General features: G+C 40.9%; 1 protein-coding gene across 1 annotated transcript in view; it reads right to left on the reverse strand.

Moving 5' to 3' along the window:
- Positions 1-12,035, reverse strand: part of plcl1 (phospholipase C like 1) — a 135,648-nt gene that overhangs the window by 13,144 nt on the left and 110,469 nt on the right. The window contains exons 8-9 of the mRNA XM_036138825.1: positions 7,132-7,494; positions 1,531-1,734 (exon numbers count right to left, since the gene is read on the reverse strand). Coding sequence (XP_035994718.1) covers positions 1,531-1,734; positions 7,132-7,494 — 567 coding nt within the window. The remainder of the gene's footprint in view (positions 1-1,530; positions 1,735-7,131; positions 7,495-12,035) is intronic.

The following is a 12,035-nucleotide window of genomic DNA, read 5'->3' on the forward strand; positions in this document are numbered from 1 at the left end:
CTTTCAGACCAATATAGAGAAAACTGACATAAAATAAACGGCCGGTAGTTTATTCAGCTGTTGTTTGGCAGCTGAAGTACAGCTGCTAAAGAGCTGCAGGACTCAGTACTTGTCAAGGTTTGTTAAAGCACTGGTACATAAGCTATAAAATACGGTATTTGGGCTTGTTTTTTCCTAACAGAACCCCTTATCCTGTCTATTGCACTGTGCAATAAGAGCTAGACCTCACACTGTTGTTGCATTTTACAGACAGCAACAACCGGTCAATGTCTATCCCCATAAGTAATATGTATGGGGATATATTTTTTAGTTCTTTCTATCTAAAATATTGAAATTTTGCTTATTGCTACTTTAAATTTTGCTTATTGCTCCTTTAAGGTCACTCAACATGCAGCTTGAAATGACCATTAACTGTGCCCATTAATGGTCTGGTGAAAAAGCTTTGTTCTGCATGAGAGGTTCTTTCCATCAGAAGTGATAACGGAATCTGTGCAAAGTGGATTTCTATCTGGATTAGTGATTTATATGTAGGCATATACATCTTTACAAAAAAACTAGATTTGTCAGAAAACTACTTACAAGAAACTCAAATCACCAGTTTGAGCTTGTTTGTTTACCATTATGGTGAACTATGAATGGTCAAGTTGTTTTTTTTTTCTCCCTTGCACCATGCAAAGTGAATAAATCAGGATGAAAATCATTTTAGAGGGTTGGATGTAGTAACATCTAGTGGTACATATTTTTAAAATAAGACAAATGTAATTGTTATTACTTAGTAATAACAATTAATAACAATGTTAGTGGCCCTGGGACTATTTGTGACCCCTGCACTGGTTTTGGGTGCCCCCCTGAGAAAGATTTAGTCCACCAGCACAGGTGGCTGATGCAGATGGAAGATTTTAGTTTTTAATTAGGTCAAAATTATTACAGAAAAGTTAAAATCTCACAATATAAAACGTTAAGTATAACACACATTATTCCTCTTTTAATAAACACACGTTTGACATTCTCTTTAATTTCATAGTAACATCTATCCAAAGACATTCAATTACTCAAATGCAGACTTTGGTACATTAAAATCTGCTTTGAATTCAATTATTAAAATTGGCTAATTACAGCAAGCGTTTTCAAAGAACAACGGACCCAAATACTGTTCTTCAATTGCTAGACCTAAAAGAGCTCAGTTTATTATTGTTAAAGAGTCTAAATATTTAGCAAACTGGATGACCATCTTTTATTACATATTTAATGTTGTATCTACAGTGATTTACACGTTCATTTCCTACAAAAAAAATCTGACAACAGATTTTGTAAGAGCGGGTAAAAAGTTAAGTTGGTTTGAAGGAGTTGTATTAACTTTTTGCCCATCGAGTTCCTTTGACATGACAATTTTGGCCCATGTACCAAAAAGTTTCAACACTCCAGCTCTATAGGCACCATTTTAGTTATTTCAACTAAAACAACAGTTTTCCATTCACAAATAAAAAAATCAGCATATGGCCTGTCACGGATGAATTCGGACATACTGACCGTGTCGTAGGCAGAGAGCAGTTTGCGTGTCGCCTCCGAGAGGCTGACAAGCGGCTCCAGACAGGGGTAGCCCTCCCTCAGCACCATGGAAGCTCCCATGGCCCCCTCGGGGCTCTGAAGCCTAGTAGCCAGGCTCTGGATGCACTGTTTCAGTTTGGCCACAGTGGGGAGCCCACACTGATCCTTGAAACTGGCTGTGGAGCACTAGGGAGGACGAGAAAAGAAGAATGTTGGGACAGCGCTGCGTAAATTGTGCTTCCCCTACAGCAGAGCTGTGCTGGAGACATTCAAGAAGCTTGGCACACACACGACATACTACAGACATCTGCTACTTTACTTGCAAATGACATCAGTATCATTCAGTCCGTGAAATCGAACATAACCAAAGTGCATTCATCAACAGAAGAGACAATTTGGCATGAAGCTGGAACAGAAAATCAAAGACTTTACATATTTTTCATTTCAAGCAGTTAATCGGGATTTAAAGCAGATATAGAGTAGTTTAGTTATTAGGTAGATTACTCTGCAGTTGTAGGTTAGTTATTTTTGCACTTTTTAAAATAAGAACCATAGCTTACTGTTAAATCTTTACATCTTCGTTGCAAAGTCAAAACTATGAGACTAAATGTGACACCCTTGGCAGAGCTCTTGACAGACCCTGCTTACATTAGAATGCTATTTATGAATATAACCGGGCCTTTAGCCTGAGCTAATTTTGTTTATTCCATAAGCGTTTCTCCTGCTACAGAAGGGCAAAATGTTAAGCCAGGGAAAGTCCTTCCCAACATGATGGCCAAGCAAATCTGCAAACTTGAGTCATTTCTTAGGATACAACAGAAACGCTGTCAATTCCCTGAAACAACCAAAGATGCAGCACTGATGTAGAAACTTAAAGAAAAACTGTCTTGAGGGGAAGAAAAGCTATGAGCTTAAGACAGGCTGTTAGCTGTACATCTGTCCTGACTACCAGGTTACGGTGGGTTCTATTTAGTTAGAACCTGAGTGGACAGAAGTCTACATTTAGAGCTGTTTGACAGCAGCAGCTGGAGCTTCTTTATTACAAAGCAGATGTTCACAGTTTTTGGTGGCAGCATTCAGTCTCATTCTGGGAGTCGTTTCTTTTAAGAGACGGCCATGTTTTGCAGTCTGAGGACCCGAATACGGGGTGGAGTCCGGGGATTCAGAGGAGTTGTACCTCCTTTGGTTGTTGTGATAGGAGGACAAAAAAGACCGGAAAAGTGAAAAGTTGGCATTATTGTCTTCTGCTACCGCCACTCTTTAGTTTCAGAACAACCAAGTCACCCACATTCCAACAATGCCCAGTCAGAATAACTGGGCACTGTTGCCCATCGTTCATTAGGGAAAATAGAAACTGGTCTAGTTTTCTTAAGTGTGGTTTGATCTAGGAAGAAGCCAACAAAACTTACCAAAAACAACTCAACAGTCCAAAAAAACAATAGAAAATCTGTGATTTTTGTGAATTAGCTAAATATAGCAACAAAGTTGTTAAGCTGGCAACACTGTTTTTTATGTAATTCATTCAAAGCCTTGCTATAGTTATTAGGTATGTTTTTTTTTTTTTTAGGTGCAGCTACTTTTCTAAAGTACTCAATTACATAAATAATATACTACTGTTTTCATAATATACTAAATCTATTTAGGCTCAAAATCAAATTTAGAATTCTACTGCTAATTTGACTTTAGCAGTAAGAGCAAGAAAGCTGTGATGGGCAGCAGAATGAATCTTGTACACAGATATATGTGTCACTTCCTGACAAAGTGCAGCAGAGACCTCGTTTCTGTCCAGGAATGGACATTTTGTGACTAGCCCCCACATTAACTGGCAAAACCTTGTCCTGGAAGTGTCCGTTAGCAGCAGCTGTTCACTTGTACGTAGAACACTGTTTAATGTTATATCCTGCTCAGTTTAAGGAAACCCCTGGAAAGCTCAAAGTTCCTCGTTTAAATGTATTCAGTGCCAATGATGCTTAGGTTAGAGAGATATTTTTTCAGCATAACTATGTAATATATATTTTCGTATTAGATGAAGGAAGAACAAGCTTTTCAAAAGCTATAAAACAAATGCATGACTGTCTCACAGTTGCTGTTTAAGAACATGACAGCTCACATGGCCAGATGAACTGAGGCCACTGCAGCCAGGCGGTGAGATTCTCTGTTGGATTTCTGAAGCAACACAGCAGGAGTGAGCCAGAATCGACTGTGTGGTTCAGAAGTGATTCTGGGCAAGACGAGGACCTGGATCGGTTTCAGCTCTGGGATTGTGACCAGTGGACCTTGGCTTGGTCTAAGTATTGGCCTGACCTCCCAGATTTGCATCGTTTTGGGTCTAAAAAGGTTTTGGCTACCTGTTGAAGGAGCCGTAAAAGGTTACGGTCAGGCTCTGTGCCAGACCGAAAACCACCAAAATATTTATTGATGGACTTGGTTACAAGCTCAACAGCATCCTAATGCAGACACAGCACAGGCCACAGGTACTCACATACAGTATTGATGGTTTCTGGCACATTTATACAGAATTTAAGAACACATGCAGTCATTCTTTTCACATTGCCCACCAGTAAATGTTAGTATTCAGTGATAGAACTGGTGGGTGCTGCACGGCCAGCCTTCACTTCTACTGGTATTTATAGAAGCTTTATTGTCCTCCTCCACTCCTCTCCCTGACTATTTCTTTTTGTAACGCCTCCTCCTCCTCTCTTATTCGCCCCACAAGCATGTCTCAGGTATGAACACAATGAACACCTCACAGCCTGAGTAGTCAGCTCTGCTGTGAAACAAAGTAAGCATATTCTCAACACCACAACCAGACTTTCTTTTCTTTGTAAAACATAAAGTATATACATGTACATACTGCTACTTTTATCCTTCATTAAATTTCCTCTAAAGTTTATATATTTAGATTTCATTTCTGTACCGTGTGAGCATGTGAAACCAAAGTCAAATCCCCTGTTTGTGCACACAGTCCTGTTTAATAAATTGGATTCATGGTCTGAGATAGAGCCTGACTGCAGCGCTTCTATCTCAGCCTGTCTGTGCTCCTCAAAGTGCAGACAGTACAAAAAAAGGTTTATTTGGTAATATAGAATTCCCATAATAAATGTCTTTCTTTATTACTTCATATGCAGTAAAAAAATGTATTTATTGTTTCATCTGGTAAAGTCAATAAAGAAAGAGATCAGTTTTTCTTTTTTCACAAACACCATGTCAGTTCTATATTCACGTACATACGGGCTATTTTAAATTATCTTCATTCAAAGTCAAATATATTGTTACCAAAAAGGAGTTATAGCACCCTGACAATCACTTTTGAAAAAAATGAAAGACTTTCTATGTCAAGTTAACAAAAGGAGGAACTGAAGTTCATAATTGCAGAATAAAAAACACAAGAAAAATACTTTTGAGGTTTTATTTTAAACTTAATGGAAAATAGTAAGATCATTTAGAGGTTGCCCCTTCCATAAAAAAGCCTGTTTTTACTGCCTCCTTAGTAGTTAGCAACTTCTAACTAAAATAAATGTTTTCTTGGCTCAGATTTGAAAACGCTTTATATGTCAGCAATAATGAGGGGAGGATGGAGCGGGAGATCGACAGGCGGATTGGTGCAGCATCTGCTGTGAAGCGGGCGCTGTACCGATCCGTTGTGGTGAAGAGAGAGCTGAGCCAAAAGGCGAAGCTCTCGATTTACCGGTCGATTTACGTTCCTACCCTCATCTATGGTCACGAGCTTTGGGTCGTGACCGAAAGAACGAGATCCCGGATACAAGCGGCTGAAATGAGTTTTCTCCGTAGTGTGTCTGGGCTCTCCCTTAGAGATAGGGTGAGGAGCTCAGTCATCCGGGGAGGACTCAGAGTAGAGCCGCTGCTCCTCCACGTCGAGAGGAGCCAGTTGAGGTGGCTCGGGCATCTGGTCAGGATGCCTCCTGGACGCCTCCCTGGTGAGGTGTTCCGGGCACGTCCCACCGGGAGGAGGCCCAGGGGGAGACCCAGGACACGCTGGAGGGACTATGTCTCCCGGCTGGCCTGGGAACGCCTTGGGGTTCCTCCTGAGGAGCTGGCCCAAGTGGCTGGGGAGAGGGACGTCTGGGCCTCCCTACTGAAGCTGCTACCCCCGCGACCCGACCCCGGATAAGCAGAAGAAGACGGACGGACGGACGGACGGATGTCAGCAATACAACTTACTTTTATAATTTTCTACGATATCCAATAAACATTGATTTGTTACTGCACAAATGTAATAATAATAATTGATACTTTATTCATCTCACAATGGAGAAATTCACTTCTGCAATTAATCCATCCCTTTGGGGAGCAGTGGGCTGCCACTGTGGGGCACCCAGGGAGCAATTGGGGGTTAAGGGTCTTGCTCAGGGACCCAGACTGCAGGCAGTTGGGATCGAACCAGGTACTTGCAACCTTCTCAGAGCGCAAGCGCACTGCTCTAACCACTAGGCCACCACTAATTTTGTGTAATACAAAAATATTTTTGTAACTTGAGCTTTAGAATGTCTTGCAAAAGTGTCAATACATTTTAAAGCTTTTAATATTTTGTCAAAATGCAACCCCAAACATCAGTGTATTTATTGGGGTTTTATGTTATGGACTAATATGAAGTAGCTCATAAATGGTAAGTTGATCTAAAATGATTCCTAATTTTCAGTCAAACTGCATGGAGATCATCAGCAGAAATTAGTTGTTTAAGTATTGCCACAAATTCTTAATCGGCTGTAGACTATTCATATCCAGTTATGTGTCTGGACTTTGACTGGGCCATTCTTACACATGGATGTTTTTGATCTGAATCATTCCATTGTAGCTCTGGCTGAATGTTGAGGGTCACTGTCCTGCTGAAAGGTGAACCTCCAACCCAGTTTCAAGTCTTCTGCAGCCTCTAACAGGTTTTCTTCCAGGACTGACCTGTAATTAGTGCCACCCAGCTTCCCATCAACTCTGACCAGCCACCCTGTCCCTGTTGAAGAAATGCCCACACCTCCCGAGCATGATGATACTACCACTCTGTTTCTGTAATCTGCAGTGTTAAGTGTATCTAGCACACTCGCATTTGGTGTTTTTTGATGAAAGCATCTTCTCCCACATGTGTGCCGTTTTCCCTTTGTGGTTTTATCAAGCTATAAATGAAACATTGCATGGCTTGTATTTTATGCTGTCTTCCTTGGTCTTCATAATGAATAGTTGGATTTATAATGAGATTAATTTACAGCGTAGTTTCAGTAATTAGTTGACTTTTGAGGGCATTTGGGTGCACTGGACTTTACTCTGAAAAAGCTAAAGGGCTGTGAATACTTTTGCAAGGCGCTGTATTCTTCTGAACTTCTTCAGCCAAGCAGAAGAGTCACAGTCTGGATGCATCCAGGTGGAACTTCCGTCCATCTGAATAATTTATTAATCTTCATAATTTATTTCATGTTCTTCCTGAACAGAAGGTTGACGCATGCATCACTTTATCAAGAAAACAATGTTCAGTCCTTGGGCTACGAGGGGGATCCCCATGACCTTTTAAAAGCTCTGAAAACACATAAAACCAAAACTGTCATAAAAACCCCAGCCCGCTTTCTGTCTCACCTGTGCAGCTTCTCGCAGGTCGGTCGCCTCCTTGAGGGGAGCGCTCGCTTGTTTGAAAACCTCGTCCAACGCTTTGATCCCGGTGTGCCTCAGAGAGACGTACTCCCTCCCTCGCCGCCCCACCCTCCTCACCGACAGGCCTCGCCGCTGGGCCTTGCCCCCTCCTCGCCGGTTGGTGATGGCCACGTGGACGAAAAGGCTGGTGTGTGGTAAGGGGTCTCCCGCCAGGCCCAGCAGGGGCACGTTACGGTAGCCCGGCTGAAGGCACTCGAAGGCCACGCTGTACTGGCCGATGAAATCGTCCCCGATGTAGTCATCATCCAGCACGACAAAGCGCAGCAAGGCCAGCTCCGGCATGTTCACCTGCACACGAGACATGAAGCGGGACGTGAGATCCATTTGGACATGATAAAAACAGAACTCCACCCACAATGATACTTCTGCCTGCCTTAACTCGCTCATAGCCTATGAAATGTGGTTCTAACACTACATGATTTACCTTTATTTCAATAGGAGTTTATGCTGCTATGATTGTGAGCATCTCCATCATGCTGCAAGTGTTGTTAACTGATTGCAGGGAATCAGAAATAGAACAGCTGATGACCAGTTGCCGTTTTCTAACTAGTTCAGTAGATCTAGCAGTTGGATTTATCCTTCTGCTGTTACTCTGGAGCTGATTTTCCCACTGCATCCTTTCAGACAGCAGTTTTTTCAATTAATCAGACAGTATATGAATGTTTTCATTGTCATGAGTGGTTTTAAGCTGCATTTACTGAAACATGTCATGCTGGAATTTAGAGGTCCTTTTAGGTTTATTCTTTGTCAACATGTGACAAAATTGCAATCTCTTTCCATCCTCTGTGCAAGACAACCAAAAAGTACATGAAAATAGGTCAGGCTGGAAAAAACTGAGAAACAAACGGGGGAATTTAAAGGCAACAGCAAATCAAAAACAGAATACAGTAACCATCGGAAATGCGCAATACCAAAAAATAAAATCACATTGGCATTAAAACTGTAGATAGCACCTGCTACGATTTCAGAACAACTAAAATCTTCCAGAATGCAGTTTGTAGTCATTTTAGGCAGCATTAAGAGAGAATGCTGGAATAGAAAGCATAGCTGTACCACTGGTCATTCATCAATTTCCCAACATTCAACGGTGTATGAACAGTGTATGAACAGCGTATCAACTTTATTAAAATATGTGGCAAGATGACTTATTAAAGAGTATTATCTAAACTGATGGTAAAAGTTTTAATGCTAATCTGGCAGGGCAGCAAACTTTGCTGCAAACACAGGAAGTATACGACATACTGAAGGATGTAGCTGTATGTATCGAGTCTGAAATTGTAAAGCTATACATTTTTTATTCTTGTCTTTAATCCAAACAAATCAGGCAAATTATCAGGAAGAGAACTCTGTACGCCCAAAAGTCTGGGTTATCCTAGATACAATTTCCTAGATGCCTGAATGGGCCACATTCATCTGTTCAACCTCTACAATTATCTGCAAATGTAAACACCCTGGCAAGGTTCAGGCATCATACAATTCAGGAAGGAGATAGGTTCTGTGCACCAGAGATGAATGTGTTCTGGTTCCAAATATGTGGCTCAACCCTAGAACAAAAGCTAACTCGCTGAAGAGGCTAGCTGAATAAAGAAAGTGTCTGTATCCAGAGTGGAATATGTCCTCTACCAACATGGACTGAAAATCCACTCAGTGAGGAAGGTGCTATAAATCAAAAGTGATTGGCAGACAGTTTGCAACGGGCTTAAGGACAAAGGCCTTCATTTTTTTAAGACATATCCTAAAATGAAACTCAAATTCAAACATTAGTCCATCATGTCTATCAATACTTTTGGAGGTGAAAGGAGGAAGCCTGCAAACACCATCCCAGTACAAAAGTATGTTGGCAGCAGCATCATGCTATGGGAGTGTTTTCCTGTAGGAGGGGCCGGTGCTTTTCACAAAAATAATGATTAAAGATGATTTTGTGGGAACATTTAAAAAAACAATTTCAAGGCAGCAGCCATAAGGTTAGAAATTGGGCACAAATGGGTCTTCCAAATGACCCTAAGCATAGCACTGAATCAGTTACTAAGTGGCTTATAGATGATTGAATGAGAGACAAAACACAAAAAAGGAAATATCCTTCACAGGTGTAGAGATTGAAACTATCTTAACCCATGATTTCCTACTTAGAAGCCTGTGTGTCCGTTTGTGCGTGCAATATCTAGTGTAAGGTTCACCAGACTCATGCAGCTCCAGCCTTCCACTTTAACTCTCATGGCAAAAAAAATAGAGAATTAAAGCGCAGCCTCCTCATAAAACCTGTTGTATACAAGTTGCTGGCAGTGAAGAAAGCACTGAACCAGGCCAACCAGGTTTAAAGAGACTTCAAAGAATTTACACAAAAAAAAAAAAAAAAACACATTTCAGCTATCTTTACAAGAGCTCAAGAGCGGTGATTGACTTTTAAGAGTCAATAAACAGGGAATTGGTGTGTAATTTAAGGCGCTTAGAGAAAAAATATATGTGGGATACAAAGTACCGTTCATCCATCAGTTCTCTATATCGGCTTTTTCCTGTACAGGTTAAATAAAGATGAAGACCAGTCGATTAGAATCTTTTCAATCAATTCAACACAGATTCAGAGTGTTTATAAAATGTAGCCCTCACAATGATTTGGAAGGGCTGCAGTGTTTGGTTGGCAGAACTTCATTAAAATGGGGAGGCTTCCTGAACTGGAGTAAAACCGTACCGCCTTTAGACCTAGCGGAGGCGCTGTCTGTGCCTCCAAATCAAACCTCAGCCCGTCCCAGTCTTCAGAAGACATCAATGAGTAAATTTGTTTCATTTTGTTTGTTTTCTTCCTAGCTTGGGCTGGATAAAGTAGGTTTTATAAGTAGGACGGTGCTAATCCATTACTTTGTGCTTGAAGCATTGAACTTTTGCCGGAGACTATGAGCTGAGGTTCATGTAAAGTTTGTGAACATGGATATCTCTGTGTTTTTTTGTTTGTTTTTTGTTTAGCCAACTGTAGCAGCTAGAGGCTGAACCCCGCCCACATTCCTCCGAACGCGACCTGATGTTCCTTCCCCCTTTGCCGGAGTTCCCCCAACACCGATCATAAACATTAATTATCACACGAATGTTCAATTTCTATCTACACACAACAAGTTGATCCAAAGATTTGTTCATTTCCCGGAAACTGCTGGTTGCACCTGCATTCGCCATGAACCAACGGAGCAGGCGAACTAAAAGCAGTCGAGGTGATGCAGCAGTTTAAAAGATTTCTTCAGGCCAAGTTGTCAAACTGTAATAACATTTGATCTTGAAATGCCAACTTCAAAGAAAAGCAGGTCAACGCCAGAAGGTCTGAGCATCTGATGATGATGATGCGCAAACTGTGTCCACATGATGTAACATAATCTAGTGGGCATGGGCACAGGCTCACACATTTAATGATGCACAGGCCCATGGTTGTGTGAATATTTCTATAAATCAGTGAGGCCACAGCAGTGCATCACAAAAGCATGAACACTCCCACAGCATTTTCACATTTTCTCACATCACACCCTAAAAATTCAATGTGTTTTTTATTCAGTTCCAGGAAATTACGCTTATTTCCACAGAACCAACTCACGATAAAATAGACCTCAAGGCACGCAGATTCTATTCATATCCAGTTATGTGTAATGAAATCAATCCAATTCATACCAACATCATACAGTAATAGGGCAACATCGAAAGATGCAGGACAAACAGCCAACCAGACGCATGCAATTAAAGCCAACTTAGAGTGGCCAATTAACCTAACAAGCATATTTACTGACTGGGGGTGGAAACAAGAGTACCCAGAGAGATCCCTGAGGCCAGAAACAGAACTGCTGCATTCATACTGTGGTTAAATTATACACAGAGGGACTCTTTTTACTAAGTGACTGCTGAGAGTGACTTTTTCTGTTTATTTCTGACTGGAATGTACATTATACACTTTTAGAAAACTGAAACAACTAGTACCTTTTCCATTTAACCTTGTAATTAGTTTTACTGTTTTGTCCATTTGAAGGTTGGCCTTTCAAACCGCCTTTAGGTTTTAAGGGTTTACCAACGGTTAAAAGCCAAAGGTTAAAAGCCCCCACCTTGAACCAGCCTCCAGTAACTTTTCAGCAAAACAAACTATTTTAAACAAATTATTTAAACAATCATATTAATAATTCTATTTTTCAGATAATTTGACATTTTGGTAGATTCCACATATGCCTATGTTTAAATGGAGTTTGTAATCGCTGAAGTCAACGAAATTAGATTTAAGCATGTTATTTTGAACACAAATTCAGGAAATACGCCCTCAGTCCCAGCCCCCACTACTGCGGATGCGTGCATGTGTACATGTTTGTGTGTGTCTGTGTTTTGTAAAGCCCCATTGGACAGGGCAAGGATAAAGATGTATGTAATAAAACAAATCACTGTTCGATCCATCACCTGTAAATGGAAAAGGACATATCCAAGAGGTCCATGGTAACTCTAGAGGAGCTACAGAAATCCACAGCTCGGGTGGAATAATCTGTTGACAGGACAACTATTAGGCGTGTACATCCCAAATCTGGCCTTTCTGGATGAGATGCAAGAACAACGGCATTGTTAAAAGTAACTATTAATAAATTAATTTGCAGTTTGCCACAACCAAAATGGGAGACACCACAAACATTTGGAAGATGAGAGTAAAATTTGAGCTTTTTTGTCAACATGCATGTGTGACAGAAAACAGCTGTCTATCACTCTGAAAATGCCATAAACACTGTGAAACCTGGAGGTAGCAGCATCATGCTGTGTGGTTGCTGTTCAGAAAGAGAAATAGGAAAACTGGTTAGAGTTTATGGGAGGATGGTGCTAAA

Source organism: Fundulus heteroclitus, chromosome 7 (assembly GCF_011125445.2).
Source record: "Fundulus heteroclitus isolate FHET01 chromosome 7, MU-UCD_Fhet_4.1, whole genome shotgun sequence".
NCBI classification, from domain to species: domain Eukaryota; kingdom Metazoa; phylum Chordata; class Actinopteri; order Cyprinodontiformes; family Fundulidae; genus Fundulus; species Fundulus heteroclitus.